The sequence below is a fragment of the Ochotona curzoniae genome, unplaced genomic scaffold (assembly GCF_017591425.1).
Source record: "Ochotona curzoniae isolate NIBS_2020 unplaced genomic scaffold, NIBS_Ocur_1.0 contig_291, whole genome shotgun sequence".
NCBI classification, from domain to species: domain Eukaryota; kingdom Metazoa; phylum Chordata; class Mammalia; order Lagomorpha; family Ochotonidae; genus Ochotona; species Ochotona curzoniae.
In genome coordinates, this window is record NW_024465649.1 from 2,693,969 (window position 1) to 2,721,454 (window position 27,486).

Genomic DNA, 27,486 nt, shown 5'->3' on the forward strand with positions numbered 1-27,486 from the left:
CCATTGAAATCAGTCTGTGCTAGAACAATCATGTTCTCCTCTGAAGCTACAGCATTTTAATATTTCTATTCATGTAGTTAATTGGAGAAAATACTTATTTTGTCACATCTCTTAAGTGCTTGGTGTTGCTATAACGAATGTTTCAGCAGATAGAGTGGTCTTTCTGTAAGCTGACTTCAACAGTGGATGTGGACCCAACTATCCTGAACTCCCTGCTAGCTCTAATTCCCTGTGTGATCAGAGAAAGAGAGTAGTGGATCTATTTGTTGTAGAACACTGGGAAAATATGAAAATGTGTGCAAAGTGAGGGAGCCATCGGTATCACAAGCACTTCTCTTTAGGATCACCTGTATGTGTCTGTGCACCATAGGTAGGGTTGTCACGTACATGCTATTTTGTAAACTGTTTTTTTTTTCAGTACTATGTTGGATGGTTCACTGAATCAAAGCATACAAAAATTGACATGGAGAGCCGAATTGTTCTCAAGGAAAGCTATATCAGAAACTTTGAAGGAACCAAGAGAATCTTTTCACATTTTAAATATCTTTTTATAGTGTTGAACATACATAGTATATACTTTGTGAATTATTAATATAACTTTTGATATTTTAAAGGTGGCACTGATTTACATGCCAGCTAAATCCAGGCCTTTTAATCACATTTAAAAACAACCGCAACACTGGCTTTACAGACTAAACAGGAAAATAAATGGCAGTCCATCTGCTTTTGTGGTCATTTAGTGAGTGAACCAAGTCTCCGCCCCTCACCATCTCCATCTCCCTCTGTAACTCTGCCTTTCTGATAATTTTTTAAAAGAAAATGCAATTTTATTATTTTAATGTAGTGGGATTCTACCTTTTCATCATAATCATTTGTTCTCTTTATTCATTCTTATTTTTTTTCTTTTTCCATTTTTTAAATTTTTGACAATCTTTACATAGTTAATTAGGATAAAAAGGTGCAAGGGTTACAGGAAAGTGGGTAAGACTATTATTTCCTCATTGTTTCCTTCATATATCTGAGGTAAAGGGGGATTTTAAGGGAGGACCAGGCAGGACTGAGCAACCCAGTCTCCCACCCACCCCAGGTCCCTGATGTAGGGTATGCTCCGAGGGTCTTGCTCAAGTGGTTTTGATAGAACAACAGTTCTGAATTGCTGCCAGTCTCGCCATTCTAAGCACGATGAGGTTGTTGAAGAATGCACTGATTGACATAGTCCATCTTAGAGTCTTCACTTGCTCAGTTTTTCACTGCCAACATATGGCTAAAGTGGTTCATTGACTTGTTCTGTCATCTGTATTTTCATGATTAAGGTTCTGAGTCCGGCAGTTCATTTGGGGAGATCCCCAAAGAGACTTTGTCTGAGGTGTTCCCAGACCAGATTTTTTTTTTTTTTTTAGATTTACTTATTTTTATTACAAAGTCAGATATACAGAGAGGAGGACAGATAGAGAGGAAGATCTTCCGTCCGATGATTCACTCCCCAAGTGAGTGCAACAGCCGGTGCTGTGTCCATCCAAAGCCAGGAGCCAGGGACTTAGCTCCCCAGCTGGGCCTGCGCTATAGATCACGCGCATGCCAGTGGTTGCTCTGACTCAGCTTGGCACAGCCCCTCACCTGTCCCAACCCTTGTCTTACGTTTTGTGGCTTAGTGTCTCTGGCTCATGCAGACCAGTAAGTGCAAGAGCCTAGGTCGGCATGACCTGTGCTCTATCCTGATTTCTAATTTTGTTTGTGGGCTAAGGTTTGCTCAGACCTGCCTGGTCCAGCCTGTGCCATTACCAATCCACACATTAGCCAGCCATTGGAGCTGGTGAACACAGGTCTGGACCATGTGTTCACCAGCTGGAGCTATGACCCACCAGGGGAGTTTCCCAACTTCCTCCACTTGACCCACTGCCAGACCCAGTTCTCATACATGCCATTGGGCTTTAGGCCACTGTCCGGCATAGTCTGGCCTTCCATTTGGCCTTGTATGAACTGGTGAACGTTGCAGCCCAGCCCATCCCACACCCTATTCAGGATGCACATTCGGGTGCTGCTGCCCTGACCAGTCCAGACTGCTGGGGGTTCCTTTACCAGTGAGTGATGGCAGGCTCCTTGATCATACCTGGTTTAGTCCATCACCCCTTCAACTCTTGAGCTAACCAGTGGGGCTAGTATTTGCACAGGGTTTGGCGCACACAACCCCCACAGAATCTACCCCCAGATATGGTTCTCTCATGTGCTACTTAATTTCACGACCCTGCCTAATATGATCCGTTTCCCGATCCATCAACATGTCATGTAATAGGATGTGATCCTGCTAGACAAGCCCCGAGCCTTAGCTTTTGCATGGACTGGTGTTCATTGATTACAAGTACCACTAGGCCACGGTGCCAGGCCCTATTTCTTACTACTAAGTTTGATCTAAATCTTTGTTAATAAACACAAATTATCTTTTGCAACCACATGGTCTTCATTTGTGTAACCAGAGAAATGGTCATTTAAATAAATGTGAAAATTGAGCCCGACGTGATGGCCCAGTGGTTAAGGTCCTCGCCTTGCATGCCCGGGATCCCATATGGGCGCTGGTTCTAATCCCGGCAGCCCCGCTTCCCATCCAGCTCCCTGCCTGTGGCCGGGGAAAGCAATGGAGGGTGGCCCAAAGCTTTGGGACCTTGCACCCGTGTGGGAGACCTGGAAGAGGCTCCTGGCTTCGGATTGGCTCAGCTCCAGCCGTTGCGGTCGCCTGAGGAGTGAATCATCGGACGGAAGATCTTCCTCTGTCTTTGCTCTCTGTATATCCGCCTTTCCAAAAAAAAAAAAAATCTTAAAAAAAAAGTGAAAATTGAGATGTACTAAAAGTGCTTTATGAAATGGAAAAGCTCTGTGGCTTGATTTATTGATTTGTTAGTCAGTTGGTCATGAACAGTTACACTGATTTTGGTCTTGTTTTCTAACTTTCTCTCCCTCCTTGCCTCCCTCTCTTCCTTCCTTCTTTCCTTCCTTTTTGGCATTCACTTGGAAAAGGCTAAAGAGACAGAAGTGTTTTTGTGAGTACTTATTTTGGTGCAGTGTGGGAACCATGAGATTTGGCATCTGAAGGTCTGGATTTGTGCAACATTTCTGCTACTAATACTGTCTGGTCATGTATACAGCCTGAATGTAACTGTATTAGCTGTGTATGCTCCTGGAATGCACTGGGCAGGCACAGCTTTGGCCAGGACCAGAAGTATTCAGGGAACATCTGGCTGGACGCTCCTCGTTTAGCCCTATCAGCAGATACTTTCATGCTGAGTGGAGGTAGAAGGGCAAGTGATTTCTGTGATGTTCCTCTCTGAATTCCTCTCACAGCCCGGTAATATTCCTCGTGGTCTTTTGAAAGAATGAGTGCTTCCGTGGGAAGGTGTGATATGGCTTTCTGCAATCTCAAAGGTAGATGAATTGCAACCGATATGGTTATTGTGCCGTGTTCAGATCCCTGGGAATGTAGGAGCCTTGGTCTGAGTGTTCCAGAACTCTGAGTTCTGGATGGTGGGAAACAGGACTGTGCAAATGAGTTTGCTGAGTAGCAGATGGCCCCTGAGTAGCTCCTGGCCCTGTGCCCTTGCTCTTCATTCCCTTCAATCCAGGGACAGGACATTCCACAGATACTCAGAGGGCTCCTCACAGCAGGGTGCTGACCCCTCTGGTGCCCCTAGTGGATGTCCCAGCCAGGCTCTGCAGCTGGGAGTGTGCTTTCAAGCTCATGACCTCGTGATTTGAAGAAAATATCCACCCAGAGCCTCATTTTCTTTTAAATGTAAGGAGTGTGTGTGTGTGTGTGTGTGTGTGTGTGTGTGTTTGTGTGTATAAGTGTAAGTATAAGAGAGGGAGAGAGAGATTGTGTGGTATGATAAGTTAAAGTACGGTCTCCCCTCAGAACAGTGGGCAGCATATCCAGATGCACATGGAGGATATGGCAGTACACTGAACCTTCAGAGGACACTTTGTACCGTGGCAGATGATGGAAGACAGAACAAATTGATCAACTACCCCAGCCAAGCGTTGGCAGTGAATATCCGGGCACACGGAGACTCTAAAATGGACTATACCAGCCAGTTGATTCTGGAGAGGTTGCGTCGTGATTTGAGTGGTGGGATCACCAGCAATTAAGGACTGTTGGACTGTTAAAACCTCAGAGCATGCCACACATTGGGTATCCTTGAGTGGTTGGGAAGCTGGGTGTGGCTTCTCCTGTTAGCTCCTCTCTTTCCCCAGATACAGGAAAGAAGAAAAAGAATGTGGAAACAATGGTCTCACCCACTTTCCTCTAGCCCTTGACCCTTTGCACTCTAATCAACTATTTAAAGATCATCAAAAAGTCATGTCCAGATGAGTCCTGAGCAGTAAGCAGCATTTTGAGGCTGTTTCTGGCTTCACTTACTTTTTAAAATATTTACTTATTATTATTGGAAAGGCAGATTTATAGACAGAAGAAGAGACACTCCCATCTGGTATTTCACTTCCCAAATGGCTGCAGTGGTCAGAGCTGAGCTGATCCAAAGCCAGGAGCCGAGAAGCTTCTTCCATATCTACCGCATGGGCACAGGGCCCCAAGGTTTTGGTCTGTCCTCTACTGCTTTCCCAGGCCACAAGCAGGGAGCTGCATGGGAAGCAGGGCTGCCGAGACACAAACCAGTGCCCATGGAGCATCCTGGTATTTGTAAGGAGAGAATAAATCAGTTGAGCCATTGTGCTGGGCCCAGCTCTATTTAGTTATTGTGCTGGGACGCCGGAGCAAGAATTTCTAGTGAAGAGTGCTTCGTACCCACCACAAACTGGCTAATTCATTTCTAGTATTTCAAGAAGGCTTTCTCTTTCACAGGTGAGATTTTTCAAGTATCAGGGGTCCGTGCTTTTTTCTATCATTTCCTAATGCCTGAGAGGCATTCCACAGGCAGTCCAAGTGCACATCCAGGAAGCCCTTCTTGTTCCTTGGGTGCTCAAGCGAGGCTCGGGGAGTTGAGTTCTTCCTTAGGGGTTGTCTCTCCAGGGACAATCCTGGTGTCTTGGTGGAATGCTTGTGTTTCCTTGTAGCTAGACTGTTTACATTCTCCCATCTCAAAAGGCACATTTTAACCCTACCCTCTCATAGTGAAAACACTGTTCTGGGGCTGCTGTGGACCAGATTTTATATGTATGTATTTAAAACAGTTCTGTAAAATAATGATGATTATCCCTACTTTGCAAATGAGAAAATAATCACAGAAATTTTAAATTTACTTGAAAAGTGGCAGAGCCAGGTTCTTAACAGGCACAGTAACCCTGCCGTGCCAGTTTTCCCTGGTAATGTATGGATTCACCATCCCCACACTATGCCAGCTTTGAACATGCGCTTCATGTGCTGTGGTTAGGTGTGCCTTGCATTTGTCAAATAATCCTTATATTCCCCCGTCATGTTCTTGACTTGCTAACTCTTTTGTTGTGCTTTATCTTCTTACATGGTTTATGTGAAGTTTGTCATTTCTTTCCACTGAGATGTGCGTGGCAAGCTTTACACAATGAATTTTTTTTTGAGGGTTTTTGTTTAACTTAATGATGTCCAGAAACAGGTGTTTATTCCTCCAAGTTGTTATGTTTCTCTGTTGATCTCCACTACTCATTTACAACCTACCATAGTATTTGTCCCTACTAATTACCAGGTAGTTGCAATGAATTATTGTTCTTTTCTGTCCATGCTTTTATTCTCTAGAAGAGATAAAGGAAGCTCCAAGGTTGGAGATTGTATGGTACTCTTCCCTGTCTTCTCAAAACAGAAAAATACAAAAACCCAGAAATACTACATTAGCTGAAAGAAGATCAGGTGTTGCTATTAGATTGATGATATAAAATGGATTCCAATTTTGCCAGATTGGTGTTGTCTGTTAGAAAAGGTCTGTTTTGTAAAGGAATTATGGTTGTAGGTATATTGTGGACTTGCGTGCCTGTGTGTAACTGGAAAGTGAGCTTTTGTCTTGAGAAAGCCTGTCAGTTTGTTGTTAGGGCCGAGCATTTGGTATTGTTTGGTGTAATGATTAGGACAGTGTGTAAGATAGTCTGGGCTCAAATCCTGGCTTCAGTCCTGATTTCAGCTTCCTACAATATGTATTCTTGTGGATGGGGTGGGGAGCAGCAGGTGATGGTTCAAGTAATTGGGCTCCTGCCATTCGTGGATTGAGTGCTTGGCTTCTGGCTTAGGCCTAACCCAGCTTTGGCTATGTAGGCACTTGAGGAATGAACCAGGGGTTGGGCACTCACTATGACACTATTGTTCTAGCTCCATTTTTCTACCTTTTGAGAGTTTTTTTTAGCATTGTTCATTCATAATACCACCTAACATTGAAATCTCTATGACTTGAATGGTTTCCCTTTGCTAAGTTCCTACTCATTCACAGTGGTTATTTGCACCAAGAAAACAGAACAGTTTTTAATTTTTTAAAAAAAATTTATTTTTATTTTGAAAGGTAGAGTTAGAGAAGGGGGAGGAAGAGAGATCTTCTGTTTCCTGATTCACTCCTCAAAGAGCTGCTACAGCCAGGGATGGGCCAGGCCAAAGCCATGAATATGGGATTTCATCCAGGTCTTCCTTGTGGGTGCTTTCCCAGGCATGTTAGCAGGGAGGTAGATCAGAAGTGGAGCAGCCAGGACAGGAACTGCACCCATTTGACATGCCAGTATTCCAGGTGGCATCTTTGCCCACTATATCACAGTTTTGGCCCTAAATTTTGGATTCTGTGAAGGATAATTAGAGGATGTGATTGTAAAGTTAGAAACTTGGGATAATGGAATAAATCATGCATAGAAATAGAGGTTATTTTCATAATAGTTTATTTGTTGGGGTTGGTACAATGGCAACCCAGGCTAATCCTCTACCCTGTGGCGTTGGTATCCCATATGAGCACTGTTTATGTCGTGGTTGCTCCACTTCTAGTCCAGCTCTATGCTTATGACTCGGAAAAGCAACAGAGTATGGCATAAGACCAGGAAGCTTTTGGCTCCCAGCTTCAGACTGGCTCAGCTTTGGCCGTTGTGGTGATTTGGGAAGTGAACCAGAAGATGGAAGACCTCTCTGTTAAAAAAAAAAAAATCTGCCTTTACAAAAGAAATGTTGGACCCAGCATGTGATGGCTCAGTGGCTAAATCTTCCCCTTACAACTGCTGGGATCCCATAGGAGCAGTGGTGCATGTCCTGGCTGCTCCACTTTCTATCTGCCTGCTTGTGGCCTAAGAAAGCAGTAGAGGACAGCCCAAAGCCTTGGGCCCCTACACCTGTGTGGGAGAGACCAAAGAAGTTCCTTGGCTTCTGGCTTCAGATCAGCTCAGCTTTTGTCATTATAGCCATTTGGGGAGTGAACCAGCAATTGGAAGATCTTTCTCTGTTTTTCCTTCTCTCTGTAAATCTACCTTTCCATTAAAAATTAATAAATCTTTAGAATATATTTATTTATTTGAAAGTCAGAGTTATTGAAAGAGAAGGAAACAGAAAAGAACAAAAAAGAGAGCTCTTCTGTCCTCTCGTTCACTCCTCAGATGACTGTAGCAGCCATGGCTGGACCACGCCAAAACTAGTAGGAGTTTCATACAGGTCTCCTATGTGGGTGACAGGGATCCAGGCACTTGGACTGTCTTCCACTGCTTTTCCCGGGCCATTAACATGGAGCTGGATTGGAAGTAGAACAAGTCAGGGCATGAATGGTGCCTACGTGGGATGCTGCTATTGCAGGGACAGCTTTACCAGCTACACCACAATGCTGGCCCCTGTTGGCAGAATGTAAGACATGAATCTTCCATGCATCATGGTTTCTGCATTTGATGGATCTCTGTGGTGCCATTCCATGGACCCAGAAGGTAAGCCATGAAAACAAAAATACTTCCTAGGAGGAGAAGTTCCTTTTGTTGGTCAAAGGATTTTCCTGTGAAATACATCTCAGTGTTTTGTATTCCAATAGCGAAGGTGAGCACATTGAAAACGGTGACTGCAAGGCTAATTTAGTTGTCCTTTAAAGCTGGTGGTGATCAAAGCTGGTCTAGTATTCAGCAATAGCTGTGAAATTGGTCTTGTGGGTCTTGTTTAACTTTTTAAAAGCCTATTAAATATGAGAAAAATACAGAATAAAATATGTTAAGAATCACTATTGTGAAATTTTTATGCCATACATGTATATACTAAAAAGTATATTTTCATACAGCAGAAGACTAAAAACTGGTTTTAAAGCATGGATGCCCACCTAAATTCCTTAGATGTCAAATTGTAATGCTCGACTCTTCCTTGAGGCTCAACTTAGAGAAAACTTGGCCAGGTGTGGGGGAGGAGAGTGAGAGTAGTGTGGCCACCCTTGGAGGGACAGCATTGACCTGCTGACTTTGCCCTGCCCTGATACTGGCCTACCCTAGTGGAGAGTGGAGACTTAAGTGCTTTACTCACACACATACGATTTTCTGGCAGCTCTACTATTAGTTGAAAGCAGAGCCTTTACTGGTGGGGTTACCTGAAAGCTAAGCTGTAGCAATGAATTCTAGTGTCTAAACTGGGGAGAAGCCTAGGGGGGCATGTAGGGAAGCAATATTCTCAAGATGTCTTATTTTTATTTTTCTGTCTCAAATTATATCTTGAAACAGTAGCTAAGTTCCTTTGGTCTGTAGACTGAAATGGACATTTGCAATGTGTGAAGTTTTCCAGCATCGAAACTTCTATTTCTGGAATGAACTGCTATTACTGCTGCAGAAATTGAAGGAAGTGCAGACCCGTGACTGGGGGTGAGCTGAACTAAGTGTTTTGGATCTTTCCTTGCCAAGATTCTGAATCTGTTAAGGAAGGGTGGACATAAATGGAGGTGGTTTGAGTTCATGCCTGTAAAGACTGGACTGTGATCAGTCAGTAGTGCCAGTAATGGTACTTTATCAGACTATGCCTGTCCCCTAAGGTAAGCAAGCAGAGCTGGCTTCTGTTTGTACCCAGGAAGTTTGAGTAGGGGTAGTGCCAGCAGCCCATATCAAAGAGTCACTTCAAGATGCTCTTAATGTTCCTGGGAAGGCACTGGAAGATGGCCCAAATACTTGTGCCCCTTCCACCTACATGGGAGACCTGGATGGAGTTCCAGGCTTTTCCCACCTTTGGCCTGGCCCAATTTTGGCTGCCGTGGCCATTTGAGGAATAAAGCATTAGATGAAATATTCCCTCCCACTCTACCTCTGCCCCATCTCTCTGCCTTTCAAATAAGTCCATTTTTTAAAAAAAGACATTCCTTCCTTCTTTTCTTCCTTCTTTCCTCCCTCCCCCTCCTCGCACCTATTTTCTCTACTCAACCTCTTACTTTACATTTGAAAGGCAGATTTGCAGAGAGGGGGGTCAGCTGGTCTGCTCCCCAAGTGGCTGCAAGGGCCGGAGCTGAGCCGTCTGAAGCCAGGAGCTTCTTCTAAGGATCACAGCTGCCCTGTGCTGCTTTCCCAAGCCACAAGTAGGGAGCTGGGTTGGAAGTGGAGCAGCTGGGACATGAACCAGCACCCATGTGGAATGCTGGCGCTGTAGGCCCACTGGTCCTATTAAATCATTAAAAAAAATCCTCCAGTGGTAAAGACTTATACAACCCTACTGGATAGATGCTGCCCAGAGTTACTGCAGAACAATTAGAAAGGAAGAAGGTGACCACCTCCCACCCCAAAGTAAGTTAGTAAACCTTTGCAAAAGGTGAGGTGATTCAGGATTGTTTCCTATATATTCCTTTAAATTCTGATTACATTCATGCTTTGTCAGATAGCACATAATGATGTTTTTGGAAATATGAACTGGTCAAAAATTAGCTGTAGCGTACAGGGTACAATTTTCAACATTTGGATTAAGGTTTATTTCTGCTTTCTGAAAAGTCAAGTTTTGTTTATTTTAAATAAAACCTTAAGTATACGAAAAACGTTGATTTCCTAATGGGCATGAGCTTTTTAATTTAGCATAAGAGAGACATCTGAAAGCATCTCAACAACTCTGCCAAGTTGATACTTTGATTCTCATTTTACAGGAAAAACAAACTTGTGGTAGAGTCACCTAGACAAATTTACCTGTGAGAGCTGATGTCCAAACCAGGTTAGGGCGCTCCAAGCTCAGGTCTCTGGCTGTTTCTGCTCTGCAAGAAATCTTAGGCATCTAACAGTTTCATAGGATTTGAGGCCAGTACTTAAGAGACTTGCTGGAACCTGGGTCCCTTTCTCGTTGCTCATTACTTTACGGCCTGCAGTAAGCAGCTAGCACAGCCGTCATTCAGCCAGTTCATCAGCTGCTCACATTGTCTGCATTTTTCTTGTGTCGTCCGGCCTGGGCTGCATGCTCCTTCCTGCACACTGCCCTTTTTCCTTGCCTCCAGGTCCTTTCTTAGAAAAGCTGCGTCCATCCCATCTGTCTTGTTGAGAGCATGTCCACTCTCCTACTGACTTCCCAGCATAGCACGTTGTCCTCTTGCTTGTCTGCTGGACTCCATCCTGCCATGCCATCATACTGGAGGCTCCCCAGCTCAGTGTTCACCTAGCCAGCTGTCAAGAAACTCTAAGCTTTTGGTGGGCTCACATTTGCTCTCATCAGCTTTAAATTGTCCCTAAGCCCTGGGCAAGGATAGTGAGGCCTGCAGGCCAGGAAATGGGTTTGAGCCCCAGTCCTGTCTCCCTCTGGACAGTTATCCCTGGAAATGTTCAAATCCGAGTCTGTTCATCTGTGAAAGGGGCTAGGTGACAAATATAGTCACAAAAGCCTTTGGAAGCTGTGAAGTGCTGTTAAAATGCAAGGCTGTATGAGTGACACCTGCGCTTCCTGGAAGGAATGATGCCAGCACACACCTGTGTGGACCAGCCATCTTCCTTGTATAGGTATCCACTCCCGCTGTCAAGCTTTCTGACCCTGGAGAAGGACATGAATAGTTTCAATCATATATTCTGCTCTCTAATAAAGGTCTGTATGGATTAGTAGTAATTTGTATAAAAGAAAAAAAATTTAAAGTAGCAAAGGTTCTTGGTGCAGCATGTCTTTTGGGAAGATATTTATTGACTTTAATTAAGCAAAGTGCCTTGTTTACTTTGATCGGAAACCTGCTCTCGGTGAAAGCAGGCTCGCTGGGGGCAGTGCAGAGCCCCGGGCCATTGAATTGGCATTGATTGTTTGATCATCCCTAGAAGTTTATTGTAAATGAAGCAGCATTTACGGTTCTGGGGTATTCCTGGAATTGCTACTATAGTTGGAAGTGAGTTATTCAGTGTGGCAGGAGTGGCATATAGGAAAGCCATAATTCTGATTTGCTGACAGGAAAAAAAACAGCAGATTTTATATTTCTATGATGTCATCCTCATGGCTGAAATCCATGTGCGTTTCAGTGTCTTAGGAGACTTTGCTCCACTCTGTTATTCCTCCGCTCCTCAGGCAGAGGGGCCCAGGCTGCTGCTGCTCAGTGGGTGTGAAGCCATTGACCATGTGGCTGAAAGGGCAGCAGACGGTTTGCGGGGGTGAGTCATGACTTGAGTAGGTTCTGGGTTTTTGTCTGTTGGGCCTGTGGTGGATGTCACCAGCGCTTTCTTCCCCACATTGCAGCTGTGAGCCAAAGCAGCACATTAGCTGTGGATGGGGATGCTGGCAAGGCTAGGAACATGGGAGATTTAAGATTTATTTATTTGAAGGGCAGAGTTTCAGAGGGAGGGGAACAGAGATTGTCCATCCCCTGGTTACTTCCCAAATAGCCAGACTGAAGCCAGAACTCCATCTGGCTCTCCCTTACGAGTATCAGAGGCTCAAGCACTTGGGCCATGCTATGCTACTTTCCAGGCACGTTAGCAGAGAGTTGGTTCAGAAATGGAGCAGTTGGCACTTGAACTGTTGCTGTTCTTGTAGGATGCCTATACTACAGATGGCAGCTTAGCCCACTGCACCACAACTCCAGCCCCTTGAAGTGTGTGTGTGTTTTAAATGATAACTTTGTAATTATCGGGAGATCTTCTCCTAGATAGATGTTAGGTTACTAAAGGTATTTAAAACCTAAGTTTTAATTAATTCTAAAATTGTATCTATGAATTAACTTGGATGGTAAAAACTAATTTAAATTAAAATTAAAAAGCAGCATGTGCCCATTTACCAAACTCTAAATAAATTTCTCTAAGTAAATAAAAGCATTTAAAAGCCAGTGAAGGGGCCTGGTGGCTAAAATTCTTGACTTGCACGTGCCAGGATCACACATGGATGCTGGTTTTAATCCTGGCAGCCCTGCTTCTCATCCAGCTCCCTGCTTGTGGCTTGGGAAAATGGCCGAGGACGGCCCAAAGCTTTGGGACCCTGCACCCGCATGGGAGACCCGGAAGAAGCTCCTGGCTTCAGATCAGTTCAGTTCTAGCCATTGCGGCCACGGGAGGAGTGAAATCAGTGGATGGAAGAATTCTTTTTCCCTCTTTGTGTCTTACTTTCCAATTAAAAAAAAATAATAAATCTTTTTTAAAAATAAAAGCCAGTGAGGACAGTGCTACTGGTGATGGGGTGTGTCTGGAGGTAGTGCATGTTGGAGCAGTTTTTGCCCCGTACTGTAGAGAGCCAGGTTCTTGGAATCAGAAGTCGCATGTTTGAGCAGTAACAGTTTAGGATTAGCCTAAAACCCCTTGTGCAAGTGCCTGGTTCCATGTATGAAACGTTGACGATGCTCAGGCCATGTGGGAAAGCCTTCTTCTTGACTGGAAATATATTCCATTAGACTATAATCTGTTTAACAGAGTTTATGCCCAAAATATGAGTGCTTGTTTACTGCATATTAAACTCAATTCACCTTAGCAGCAGCTCCTGAGATCAGTGCTATTTTTATGCCCCACCATACATTGAGAATCTTGACATTTGGGATGATGGTTACGCAAGATTGCAGTATCTGGGAAGAGGGCAAGCCAGGGTTTAGCCCAGGTGGCAGTGACTCCACGTGGTGCTAACTGCTGGACTGTGTCACCTGAAGCATAGAGGGACTGTGAGGTGTGCTCAGGCTTTGGCTCAGGTTCCCTGTTTATTTCTTTGCCCCTTTGAGCTGGGTCAGTTCTCTACCCTGAAGTCCCTGTCAGTTACTTCAGCACTTGGAGCACTTTTGCAGCTACAGCACATCTTTAGGTGGGAAGGGGGAAGCAGGGAGCGTCCTGTGTGCTGGAGGAAGGCCTTGGGAAAGACCTTTGGATCCTTGCCAAAACCCTTTAGCAGCCAGTTTCCTCCTGTGTGTCTGTGGGAAACTGAGGCTCTGGGTTATAGATGATTTGCTCATTATCTTGCTGTCTAGTTGTTAAGAACCCACACACCTGAGTTTACAGTGATATCATTGTGGTTTCTTTGTTCCATTCATCTTTAGTTCATTACTTGTTAACTAAGGTAAAGTATCAAATCAAAGGCTTTTATTTTGGAGCTTTCATTGTTAGGTTCCTTAAGATATTGCTTGCTGATAATAATTTTTTTTAAGATTTATTTTTATTATTTTTTTCATTGGAAAGGCGGATATACAGAGAGGAGAGACAGAGAGGAAGATCTTCCGTCCGATGATTCACTCCCCAAGTGAGTGCAATGGCCCTAATACTATGCCGATCCGAAGCCAGGAGCCTCTTCCAGGTCTCCCACGTGGGTGCAGGGTCCCAAAGCTTTGGGCCGTCCTCGACTGCTTTCCCAGGACCACAAGCAGGGAGCTGGAAGGGAAGCGGGGCTGCCGGGATTAGAACCGGCACCCATATGGGATCCCGGGCGTGCAAGGCGAGGACCTTAACCACTTGCGCCACTGCGCCGGGCCCGATAATTTTTAAAGTAAAAATGTTTGAGATCTTCAGGCTTAAAATTCTTTAAAGGTGTGAGATAGTCAATTTCAGTATTGACACTTTATTTGTATTTTCTACTTTAAAAATTAAATGCGTTGATTCTTTTTTTAAAAATTAAGATTTTTTTTTAATTGAAAAGGCAGATTTAACAGAAGGAGAGACAGGAAGAGATCTTGCATCTGCTGATGACCACAACGGATGGAGCTAAGCTGATCCAAAGCCAAGAGCCAGGAGTTTCTTCCAGGTCTCCCATGTGGGTGCAGGGTCTTAGGGCTTTGGGTCATTCTCCTCTGCTTTCTCAGCCTATAACCAAAAAGCTGGATGGGAAGTGGAGTAGCTGAGACATGAACCAGCACCCCTGTAGAATGCTGGCTCTTCAAAGTGGAGGATTAGCCATTTGAGCCATCTTGCTGGCCCCAGGCAACTTGGATTCTTATATAGTAAATATGATGGTGTCTTTGTTGAAAATAATCAGATACCCACAATATCTTATTAATAATCCTTGTCCTTGATTTTGACCATCACATAGTGTATAAATATCACATAGTTTGTAAACCTGACAGTGACTTGACAAAAAGCAATTACATATTGATAATTCTATTTTTGGCATTAAAATAGATATTCTGGGGCCTAGCACAGTGCCTAGTGGCTGAAGTCCTCACCTTGCACATGCTGGGATCCCATATGGGCACTGGTTCTAATCTTAGCAGCTCCACTTCCCATCCAGCTCCCTGCTTGTGGCCTGGGAAGGCAGTCAAGGACGGCTCAAGGCCTTGAGTCCCTGCACCCGCGTGGAGACCTGGTGGGGGCTCCATGGCTTGTGACTTTGAATCAACTCAGCTCTGGCAGTTGCAGCCACTTGGGGAGTAAATCAACGGATGAAAGAGCTTCCTCTCTGTCTCTCCTCCTCTCTACATCTGACATTCCCATATAAATAAATAAATTTTAGAAAGTTATTTTATCCGCTATCTAGAATTCAGATGCGTTTTAGTATATTCAAACAGATATTTCTGAAATTTTTCATCTTGGGAAAGGATTTGTGCCAGGTGTCGCAGTTTGGTACTGCTTTGATGGACAGTGCTCTGTGATTTATTTCTTTCTTTTCCCCCTCCTTCAGAGTATCAGTTACACTTCTCTTTTGCATAAGAATGTGACAGACTAAAAGAAATGTGAGAAATCAGAATTTTCCTATTTTGCTTTGTTTCTCTGTATAACAGAAATGAGCCACTCTTTCATGGAGAAAAATATTTTCTTTGAGATCTTTGATAATTTATAAGCAAATAAGGGTGGAATAATTCATATCAAAAAGCTTGAGAATTCATCTGTCCTTTTCTCTATCCTTTCTTCTTTCTTTCTTTCTTTCTTCTTTCTTTCTTTCTTTCTTTCTTTCTTTCTTTCTTTCTTTCTTTCTTTCTTTCTTTCTTTCTTTCTTTCTTTCTTTCGATTTATTTATTTTTACTGGCAGAGCAGATTAACAAAGAGAAGAAGAAACAAAGATCTTACATCTGCTGGTTCACTGCCCAAGTGGCCACAGTTGCTGGAGCGGAGCCAATATAAGTCAGGAACTTCCTCTGGGTCGCCCATGTGGCTGCAGGGTCCCAAGGCTCTTGGATCATCTTCCACTGCTTTTCCAGGCCACAAGCAGGGAGCTGAATGGGAGGTGGAGCAGCCAGGGCTTGAACCAGCGTCCATATGGGATCCCAGCACATCCCAGCAAGGCAGTGATTCATCCACTAGGGTATTGTGCCGGACCCTATCCTTTCCATTTTCTGAGTCTTTGAATTCATATCAGTTACAATTTAGAGCTAGTAGATCATATTCTTAAAAAAGGACATGTTGTGATGTCCACTGAACAGTTTCTCTAGCGTTGAAGATCTCCCTTTTGTGACTTGTAGTAAGAAACTTAAAATGATGGTCTGGTGCAGTTGCTCAATTGACTAATCCTCCACCTGCAAGCACAAGGACCCTGTGTCCCAGCTGCTCCACTTCCCGTCCATTTTCCTGCTTTTGGCCTGGAAAGCAGAGGAGAAGAACCCAAAGCCTTAGTACCCTGTGCTCAAGTAGGAGACCTAGAGAAAGCTCCTGACACCTGGCTTCCCATTGTCTGGGCTCTGACCATTGTGGCCCTTTGGGGAATGAATTAGCAGATGAAACATCTTTCTCTTTGTTTCTCTGTAAAATTTGCCTTTCAGAAAAAAATTTTAAAAACTTGATTTTTTAAAATTCAAAGCATTTACAAACTAATGTTGTTCTTTTTTGCATCTGCTCCAAAAATAATCAGCTAGATCATGTTGCCTGGTTTATTTTGAAAGCATTGTGGCTTGGATGGAGCCATTGTAGAAATGCTATAATACTTAGGAGCCCAGTTGTCATTTTGTATGAAGTCCACCAGCAGACCCAGGTCTAACATGCTTACAATATTGTCTGGCATCCTTTTAAAGTGCTTTGTGAGTGGTTTTATTTTAAAATATTTATCATTAGAATGTCAGTTTCCTGAGATTAGGGCCTTTGTTGCTACTGGATCAGCATACGGAAACACGAAGCATCGTAGTCTATGCATCATTCATAAATTCTGTTGCTAATCTTGTTTTGCCAGAGAGTATAAGGCTGAGCATCATGAGCCCATCCCATTTTGTTATCCTGTCCAGCAATGTTAGAGTTCATTTGGAAACTGGATGCAATGTGATTTCACTGTACTGTTTTATGTGGTAGCAAAAGAATGGCAGGAAAACTACTCTCCTTAATGACAAGTTTTCATGATGTACTAGTTCTAGAGGAATCTTAGTAATTTGAGTCTGACCCTAGAATCTTACACAAGGCCCAGAGAAACCCTATGACTTCGAAACTCCAACAACACATGATTTGTGATGGTACACGTTAAAAAGCCTTTCAGTTCCATGAAGGCTTATGCTATGTCCCTTCTGAAAAGGGTCTGGACCTGGTGGGACTCTTGAATCCCTTCTTCCCCTCAAAAGCTTTGAGTGCGTATTCCTTCCTTGGCTTGGGATACGTGCTTAATGCTGCGAAGCAGAGGGTGCTCCAGTCGGTTTTCATTCATCCTTAGCAGCAGTGGATAATGCTGGGCTGCTGAGAAACCTTGGGTTGAAAGCCCCACATGCATCTTTAGCAGGTACTGCCTTTGAGTTGGCTCATGCTCTTCTGTGCAGGAGTGCAGAAGGAATATTGCAGAAGGCTTCCCTCTTCATGCAGTGGGTAGACAAGACTAACTCTTCCTCCGTGGGGCCTTAGCATAAGCTGATCCTCTTGCCCAGATTGCTTTCTTGTTATTGGCCTCATGCTGAGCCTCTGCAGACATGGTTCCTGAGCCCCAGACTGGAACACATTTCCCCTGTGTTTTCTTGTTTTCCTTCATACCAGTTTGAGTTGGTTTTCTTGGGGGAAAGGGTGGGTAATAACCTCTGTCTGTGCATCATGGTTTGACTCTCGTTCTGTAGGTGTAAGCTCAATGCTCTTGTTCTTGGTTGTGGCTCCTGAGCTAGCTCAGCTTTGGGCATGGACAGTTGCTCAATAATACTTGCTGGGTGGATAAGTCTTCTAAATACAGTATTTGAAGCTTTGCTTTTTTAAAGAAAGAAAGTTTATTAATTTTCATTAACTTGGAAGGCAGAAAGAGAGATACACAGACATAGACTGGGTGACAGAACTTCTGTCTTCCCAGAAATTCCCTACATTTCACAATGGTCAGGGATGGGCCAGGCTTTGAAGCCTGTGGTCTGTGGGTTTTTTCACATAGGTGGCACAGACCCAAGCACTTGAGCTGTTATCTCCTGCCTCCCAAGAGACGTTAGTAGGAAGCTGAAAGTGGAGCAGCTGGGACTGGAACCAGCATCCAAGCGGCAGCTTAAGTTATTGTGGCATTATTTTCCACACCTGAAGCTTTGTTTCTGAGTTGGTGCAAGATGTTCATAATTAGCAGACCTCTAATTGCTGTTTTAAGGAAGGCCAGGGTATTAGTTCACATGCTTAACATTGATTATGTTAAACTCTGAAAAACCGGATATAGGGCTAGTTCGTATATGCTGGCTAAAATTGTTCATATCGAAATAGGCAAACCAAGGTCTTAATTTCAAAATTAGTACAATGTCCATTACCTGGCCTCCCATTGTTGCTTTCTTTAGGTTTTACCCACTGCAGAAAGTCTTCCTGAGTGAGCTTTTGTCAGCACTGTCACTGGAGTTAGCACAGGTGCCAGGGATGACACTGTGTTTTGGGCAGCTTTTATGTTCTCTGTGCTGTGTGTCTCATCTTGTGGGAAGGTTGGTTCCAGCCTCAGCAGTAACCGGTTGCTGGGTTGTCTCCCCACGCCCCTACAGCTGTGTGATGCCTGGGGCTCTGCTCTTCCTGAAACTGCATTCCGATCAAATGTGTTGAAGGACTGGACAGAAAATTGAAACAAAATCAGTGATAACTTGCGAACCGATTTCAAATGACTAAGATTCGAAGCTCGCTCTTTGTGATTCTACTGCTTAAAAAAAGGAAAAATATTAGGAAAATTACTTTTTTCTTAAAAGGAAAAAAAAAAAAGTAGACCTGTGCTCAGCCTGGGTTGAGGAGGGGGTAATTCTAAGGAAAAGTGCATTGCCAGTGGAAGAGCCATCCGTGGGTGTCCTGAGGTGAAGTTTGCAGCAGTGAGGAGAGGTTGTTAGAGGTACACCGTAGTCTCCACTGCCTCATGCCAGCAGAGTGGAGACCAGACCTTCTCAGATGTCTGCTGCCTGTGAGGTCTCTGTTCCCTTGGGGGTCCTCAGCAGTCTTTGCTTGCTTTCTTCCTCCCAAATGCTTGCTTTTTTCTGCCACTTTCAGTTTGGCTGCTTCCCTAATGGAAGTGTCCTTATTTTTGGATACAATTAGCCCTGCAGCTGATTTGTTTATTTCTTTCTTTATTTTTGTCTTTAGCTCAGCTCTAAATGTGGTTTGCAAAATAGAGAAGAACATTCAGTCTGCTGTTTGGGAGACATTGGCCAGCCGGATAAATGCAGGTATGTAGCTTTCCCCATATTAAAAACAGGAAAAATAGTTTAAAAGAATGATGAAATTGTGATCTTAAACCTATAGGGTTTTCTGTATTGATGCTTTTACTTAAAAAAAAAAAAAAGGGCAGTACCTATGGAGCATGCTTCATGTTGGGGACTCTGGGATGATATTGGGTGGCCATGCCCCCCACACTCCCGGGACTAATGTGGTTGGGATGCTGGGTGTGGCTGTTCCCCATCTCTCCCCTCTTCTGTCTCCCTTCCCCAGATACAGGAAGAAGAATAAATTAGAAACAATGATCTCCTCCACTTTCCCCTATTCCTCAGCCCCTCCCACCTTAATCAGTGGTCCACATGGGCATGCATCCTTTCCAGCCATGTATACATCATCAAAAAACTTAAAATAAAATAAAAATTTTTTAAATCAGCTTTTTATTCATTCCCAGTGATGAATATCAGTGACGAATATCAGTAGCAAATATGTTGATTAAGAAGAAATCTCAACAGTATGAAAATATATGAAGCCTAAAATAAAAGCTAAACATTTCTTGTCATGTCTCCTGGATATAAAGTACTTACTAATGATTTATTGTATATTGTTCAAGTGCATTACCAAAAGGACCACAATACACATATTTTTGCTGTTTTTCTCTTTGTTGTAGTACATCATGCTCATCTTTCGGTTTTAACTCACATAGTTTATGTCATCCTTTAAAAACATTAGAAACATTAGAAACAGGTGATATGAGATGACTACTGGCCGGGTCATATAGGATCTCTGTCACAGAGTTGGAGAAACCATGTGAAGATTAGCAGGTAGCCATTTGAGGGGTTGATGCCTGTTACCAAGACTTCTTTTGCAATTAAGCAAAGGTTGGCCTACCACGCAGGAGTCCGGAGCTGGAGAAAGTAGTTCGTAGGCCATTGGTGTTGAAGCAAGGGGAGGAGAGAACCTTCCCTTGTTCCTTGCTCCTTTCTGGCTTTGCCCAAGGCTCCATTACTGAACTGGGCTCTTTGTCCTAGTCACGCTCCCTTTAGAGGGGTACTCACAGGGGCAGCTTAACTTGCAGACTTGTTGTCTGGGTTCTGAACTGCCCTGAGCAAAACTTCCTATGCTTGTTCTGCTGCCTGCCTGTGTATGGGTGATGGGGATTTGGCTCCATCCCTTCACTTTCACTGCCCTTCCATGTGTCTTCTGACCATAGGTGGGAGTCATTCTGTGTGCACTGTCCCAGAGGGGACATGAGGCTAGATAGGACATTTAACATGCAGCACTAAGCTTGCTGTTCGGCAGAGTATAGGCATGTGAGACTATGGTTTGTACCATTGGTTTATTTAAAAAGTATGATTCCAGTAGAGGTAATATTAGTAACTAACAGTAAACCTGTTAATATCATTGTTTCCATACTGGGCTGTGTTTTTCACATACAGCATGTATGGGAAAATAAATTCAGATTGTGTCTAAAACTATGATTTTTAGGCATGTGTTCTGGCTATGGTTAAATAGCTAGTGCTCATTAATTTCTCACCTTGTTCTCACCCCTTGAGAGCTCTGACGTGTCTGGTTTTTCAGGCACGGGAGGGTTGGGGACGGGTACTTCCCCAGGAACAGGTGTTCTGTGTGCTTGCTTGCACAGTGTTATCTTGTTGTTTGAAACTGCACCACATACGATGACTACATGGTCTCCTCTTCCTTCCATTACAGTATCTAAATATAAAAGAGGACTGCAATGCCATGGCTTTCTGTGCTAGGATGAGGAGCTCCAGGAGGACCGAGGTGGATCTGGAGGCCCCTGAACCTGGGGTGGAAGTTGTCTTCTATCTGTCGGACAGGGAGTCCCTCCGACTGGGCAGTGGGGAGTACACAGCAGAGGAGGTGTGCATCAGGGCCGCACAAGAATGCCGTGAGTACTGGCAGGTACCGGGGAGGTGTTGGTGGCATTCCATCCCACAAGGAGATCCCATTTGGAGCTTTTCCCCATGTAACTCTCTCCTGAACACAAAGAGCTGGAGGCTCTGGAAGTTAGGGTTCTACCCTGCTTCTGCCCTTGCTATTTAATTGCATGTGACCTGTGGCCAGTAATTTAAATCCTTCGATTTTCACTTTTCAATGTTTTAGTGTACAAAGTGTCATATTCCTGCACGTTCTCTCTCTCTCTCTCTCTCTCTCTCTCTCTCTCTCTCTCTCTCTCTGATGAGCTGGTGGCTCCCAGGGAGTGACATTTGTCTTCTGTGGGGGCTCAGTTCTCTATATCTCCACATGTGCACTGTTGGCATTAGGTAAAATGATGTGTAAAGACCTTGGCACGGGTTAGAAATTCACCAACTAACATCTCTTGATATCTTAGCCAGAATTCTACACTCTGAGGTTCTGCCACTGTCACCTGCCCTCCGCAGTGCTATGCTGACTTGAAGTAAGACATTGAGTGTTGCTTTGTGGCTTGGTCAAATTGCCAGGTTGTGAAAAGGATGACAAAATTAACAACACATTTTTTTAAGTGAAGTTTTTTTCTTAAAGTTACTGCATTATCCTAACAAGGTGGGAAAACCAAATCTACTATGAAAATAACACTTGAAAAAATTTTTTTTCGTGACACAGTTCCACAGGCTCAGGGATTTCCCCTTCCAGTATCTTCGTACTCATAGGTTTATATCTATCTCTTATAAGTATTTGAAATTGTTTATTGTTTATTTATTTGAAAGGCAGAGTGACAGCAAGAGACAGAAATACCTTTCATCCATTGGTTCACTCCCTCAAAAGCGACAACAGATGGGCTGGACCAGGCCGAAGCTAGCAGCCTGGAGTTTCACCCAGGTCTCCCATGTGGGTGACAGGGTCCCAAACATTTGGACCATCTTCTAATTTCCTTGAGCCACTGGCAGGGAGTTGTATCAGAATGGAGCAGCCAGGACAAGAACCAGGATGCCAGGCTTACAGGGAGTGGCTTTACTCACCACATCACAGTGCTGGACCTCTGAAACTTTTTCTCTGTCAAAAGTTCAGTACAAGCAGAAGTTCATGCTGTAAGGAAGAGTGCACTAATTAACCACAATAATGGTAAAGAGCATATTAACTAACTATAAGATAAAGGGACTCATCCATAGTCTGTTACAGACTGTTTATAAACTGTAGCTCACCATTAACTGGTAGTGGGAACATAACAGTATTTAAAGTCATTCTGACTGCACAGAAGTTTAAACAAGTGAGCAGCTTTAGAAGACAGCTTTAAATGTATTTGCATTTAGCAGAACATGTAAATACGTATCAGTGCCTCTAAAGTAATATCTGAAGTATTACTAAAAGCTTTGGCTTTTTCTGTTTTTTGTTTTCCCTCCTCCCATTGAGGTTTGAGGATGTCAGAGATTGGTCTGTTTTCTTGCCATCAACATGGCAGGTAAGAACCACCCTCAGCTTGTTGGCCAGGGTCGTCTTTGCAGAGTCGTTGGGCTGTGGTTAGTGAGGCCCTGAGGACCTGCCTGGGAAGGAGAGGAGCAGGCAGAACCTGTGGTCAACAAGGGGCACAGCCCCTGGATCCCTTGTGACTCTGACCTCAGGCTCGGTTGACTTGGGGGATCAATACCTATGCCTTTCTGTGGAAGTGAGTGATCTCGCTTTTGTATCTGGGGAGTGTTGGGCAATTCTGGTAAGTTTAAAAATATGTAACTATTGAATACCACAGATTCTTAGAGCTTTCAGTGATGTTTTGGTGACAGTATCGTTTTCTTCTGTTTTTACCCATATGAAGTCAAATTTTAGCTCTTGTTGCTTTTCCCTCTCAGTGTGGTTTGATTCTCAGCTCTGCATTTTACTAGCTGAGTAACCATGAATCAGCCTAAATCTCAGGAGGCCCCAGTTTCTTCAATTGTAAAACAGCAGTTGGTATTCACCTCTTTTGGTTATCTGGAGGACCGAAAGATAGTGGGTGTTGAGTGTCTTAACCAGATGCCTGACGGGCCCGGCACAGTGGCGCAAGTGGTTAAAGGTCCTCGCCTTGCACGCCCCGGGATCCCATATGGGCGCTGGTTCTAATCCCGGCAGCCCCGCTTCCCTTCCAGCTCCCTGCCTGTGGCCTGGGAAAGCAGTTGAGGACGGCCCAAAACATTGGGAACCTGCACCCGCGTGGGAGACCCGGAAGAGGCTCCTGGCTTTGGATCGGCATAGTATCGGCCCGTTGTGCTCACTTGGGGAGTGAATCATCAGACGGAAGATCTTCCTCTCTCTGTCTCTCCTCTCTGTATATCCGCCTTTCCAATAAAAAAAAATAATAAAAATAAATCTTTTTAACCAGATGCCTGACAGCAGCCGTTAGACAGTGTTGGTATCGTTAGTGTTATTTGGTATTTTTTTTGTTTTTTTTCATATTTATTTTATTTTTATTTGAAAGATCTTCAGAGAGGAGAAACAGAGTTCTTCCACCTGTTGGTTCACTCCCTAAATGGTTGTGATAGCTGGAGCTGGGCCAATCTGAAGACAGGAGCCAGGAAGCATGAGCTTCTTCAGGTCTCCCACATGGGTAGAGGGGCACAATCACTTAAGCATCCTTTGCTGCTTTCCCAGACCACAGAGAGCTGGATCAGAAGTGGAGCAGCTGAGACTCAAACCAGCACCCACAGGCAGAGGAGAGGATTAGCCTACTGTGCTGCAGGCAGGGGATTAGTGTGCCGTGCCACAGTGCCGACTATTATTCATTAGTTTTCAACTGAAAAGTATCCTTGACCTTCCAGTTCATGACTAGTCATGTTGCTAGAATCAGACCTGCGGAAGAATTGCAAATGGTTCTGTGACTGCAAATAAGTTATGCCCCCAATGTGCATGCACCTGCTCAAATACTGGTATGTATAGAGGAAGGCCAGGATTCCAGGCCAGCACACAAAAAAGCAGTTTGTGAGAGAAAACCAAAAGCCAGTCTGAAACAATGAGTGACATTGTGTCCTGAAGCCGGTGTGGTTCCCACCAAGGGAGAGGCTGCTTGCCGCTGAGTGCTGTCTGCTCTGTATGTAAGGCCGTGTGACTCTCCAAGGGACCACTGCCTCGCAGGCATGGACTACGGCTTGCGAGAGACGACATTCAGGTGCCAACCTCTCAGTGTCTGTGTGGAAAGAGTCCTCTGCCTGAGGGTGCAGCCTGAGAGGGCCCTGTCCAAGTGTCAGTCTCACTTCAGGAGTCTGATTTGGGAAACAGTTGCCATTGACCTCATGTTTCTGTACATTTCTTGGCCATTTAAGTCTACTGTCTTAGTTTGAGGCGTGGTTGCGCAAACATCCATACTACTGAGGACTTGGCAGTGAGTCTTCCCACACTTGCTTGGATTATAGGGCTGAGTAATTTAATCATGAACTCAGGCCTAGCTGGCCTCATAATCTCTCTTTTCCTTGTACTTGTTGCTGAGGAGGGAGAGACAGAGGACTACTGGGTCTGGCTTTGTTACATATGTATCTTCTTGCTGGTTGGCTACTAATAAAAGATACTTAGGAGTATCATACAGAGTACTTAAGACACTTACTTGGTTTTTGGTGAGTGCCATTCCTCTTCTCTGTCAAGAAAACATCTTTATCATTTGTAGGGCAAGTTTGGAAGAGGCATATTCTTGTAACTTTACTGTGGAAGAACTTTATTTCATTTTCAAAGACAAAGGAAAGCTTTACTGGGTATGTTAATTTGGGCTGACAATTTTTTGCTTTTAGAATTTTTTTGCTTTTAGAATATGTCACTCCGTTCTCTTCTGGCCGGTAGAGTTTCCTGTGAGAGGTCTCCTGTGAGAGAAATTGCCATTCCTCTATATATCAATTGATTTTTTTCACGAGCAAATATAAGGGTCTTTTCCTTATGTTGGATTGAAGAGAGCTTGATTATCATGTGTCTTGGTGAAGATTGCTTTTGGTCAGCCCTGTTGGGGGTTCTGTGTCCTTCCTGGATGTTTCCCAGTGCTTTCTCTAGATTAGGGACATATTTCCTTATTTCATTAAACACATTTTTTTAGTAAGAATTTTTTTATTTTATTTTTTTGTTATTTGAAAATATGGAACTGAGTCATAAAATGATATAAAATTTAAAAATAAATTTTAAAAAAAGAAAGAAAATCAGATTTACAAAGAGACATAAAGATCCATCCACTGGTTCACTCTCCAAGTAGCCACAACGACCAGAGATGTGCTTCTGTGAAGCCAGGATTCTTTGAATTTTCATGCAGACAGAGTTTAGTTTTTTTTTTGGTTCTTACTTAGTTTCAACTTCGGGTCCCCACCCTCTCTGCAGTGACCATGAGGGACACTCCAGAGCCCCTCCCCCAACACACACATACACACATACACACATATACACATACATACACACACACACACACACACACACTCACTCACTCACTCACTCACTCACTCACTCACTCACTCACTCACTCACAAATTGGAATGGATAGGCAGAGAACAATAAGGAAGGCTTGGTCAGCATGGACTCACACACACCTTACTAGGTAGGACACGGGAATTAAGTACTCCTCACACCAGGGTATGGAAGATTTCTCTGCACACTCCTCCTAAAACAGTTTTGCACCTCAATTGTTGAAATGTCATTGAAATAGCCACAGGAATTTGTTAAGACCTTGCATCCAATTTTGACATATTGGTTGCTCAATACCTTGTCAATTTATCCCTTAATGTTATATATTGTTGCTGATGTTATGTTGGGGCTTTTAATGGACCGGGATTTTACTCTGTTGGCTCTGCCTTCGGACCGGGAAGGATTTCCCCAAGAAGCTGCTGAACTTGACCAGACAGTGAGATGCTGGACTCTATGCTTGGTGTATGCTTGCAATGAAGGAATCTCAACTAAACTTGAACTACGGTTATACAACAGGGTGGAGGAGCCCACCATGGGGGGAGAGTTGGAACAAGGGTGGGGGGAATCCCAAAAAATAAAAATTAAAAAAAGATTTATTTATTTATTACAAAGTCAGATATACAGAGAGGAGGAGAGATAGAGGGGAAGATCTTCCATCCAATGATTCACTCCCCAAGTGACCGCAAAGGTCAGTGCTGTGCCGATCCGAAGCCAGGAACCAGGAACTTCTTCCGGGTCTCCTATGTGCGTGCAGGGTCTCAGAGATTTGGACCGTCCTCGACTGCATTTCCAGGCCACAAGCAGGGAGCTGGATGGGAAGTAGAGCTGCCGGGATTAGAACTGGCACCCATATGGGTGGGATCCTAGCGTGTTCAAGGCGAGGACTTCAGGCGCTAGGCCACGGCGCCGGGCCCCAGAGTTTAGTTTTAAAGCAAGATTTATTACAAAAGTTGAGAAAGGAGACTACCGTCCTAGTGATGGGAGGGGGCTCTGAGATGGAGAAGACTCTTACCCCCTGCCATAGTGGCAGGAGGAAAAGTGAAGAAGACGACCCCCATTAAACACATTTTTTAACCCAGCTTCTCTTTCTGCACCTTCTGGGACTCCCATAACTCTTATATTTGACCTCTTAACAGTGTCTTCCAATTCTTGAATACTTTTTTTAGCTTGACCTAGCTCAGCTTCCCGCCATTTGTTTTCGCCTGATGACAGGAAATATCTTCCAATTCTGAGATTCTTTCTTCTGCTTCCTTCATACGGTTTTGGAGACTCTCCACTGTACTTTTAATTTGCTCTACTGTATTCTTCATTTCTGATATATCAGCTTTCATTTGATTAGTTTCCAGTGTGACATATTCCTTGAATTCCTTGAATGCCTGCTTTATGTGCTTCTCGTTGTTGATAAGAAGTTTTATAACAAGTGTTTTGAATTCTGTATCCCCCATTTTCTTGATGTCTTTCTCAGTGAACGCTGATTTTGGCAAAGGGTTTTGCTCCTTTGCAGGGGAGTCTTCAGTAATACTCACTGTGCCTCTGTCTCTTCTTTTGCTCTTGGTCATTGTACTTCTGGTTATCAGATTCTTCTTGGGGCAGGTTTCTAAGCTGTGTCACCCACAGGTTTACAGTTCGATTTTACTTATTATGATTGGTACACAACTCTTTGCTTGCAGCCAATTTTGCCACAACCTCCAGTGAGTTCCAGGTCTGGGTTCTTATTTTAGGTTTCCTCCATGGTCTCTGTAGCCCCAGCTTCTCGCTCACCAGTCTCCACCTTCTGTGCTACCTTGCTGAGGCTGCACTGTTGTCTGTACAACCTGTCTCCCACTTCTAGTTCCAGCAGTTCCCAGGATTAGAGAGACACCAGGTGTCCTATATAACTAGCTTGTTGTTGGTGCTAATCTTGCCAGAACCTATTGGCCATTAGGTCTGAGGGCCATACATATTTATTTATTTATTTATTTTAAGATTTATTTTTATTATTGGAAAGGTGGATATACAGAGAGGAGAGACAGAGAGGAAGATCTTCCATCCGATGATTCACTCCCCAAGTGAGCGCAACGGCCGTAATACTATGCCGGTCCAAAGCCAGGAGCCTCTTCCGGGTCTCCCACGTGGGTGCAGGGTCCCAAAGCTTTGGGCCATCCTCGACTGCTTTCCCGGGCCACAGGCAGGGAGCTGGAAGGGAAGTAGGGCTGCTGGGATAGAACCGGCGCCCATATGGGATCCCGGGCATGCAAGGCGAGGACCTTAACCACTTGCGCCACTGCGCCACTGCGCCGAGCCCACATACATATTTATTTTGACCCATATGATGTCAACGTATGATGTCAATTATTTTCCTGTGGGACCAGTGCAGTG

At 44.1% G+C, this 27,486-nt stretch overlaps 1 protein-coding gene across 3 annotated transcripts in view; it reads left to right on the forward strand.

Annotated features, from left to right (window-relative positions):
* The window catches only part of JAK1 (Janus kinase 1), a 147,381-nt gene that overhangs the window by 76,220 nt on the left and 43,675 nt on the right, over positions 1–27,486 (forward strand). For all 3 annotated transcript variants that reach the window (XM_040978418.1, XM_040978420.1, XM_040978419.1), the window contains 2 exons: positions 18,715–18,797; positions 20,497–20,695. In XM_040978418.1, coding sequence (XP_040834352.1) covers positions 18,792–18,797; positions 20,497–20,695 — 205 coding nt within the window. In that variant the 5' untranslated portion in view covers positions 18,715–18,791. The remainder of the gene's footprint in view (positions 1–18,714; positions 18,798–20,496; positions 20,696–27,486) is intronic.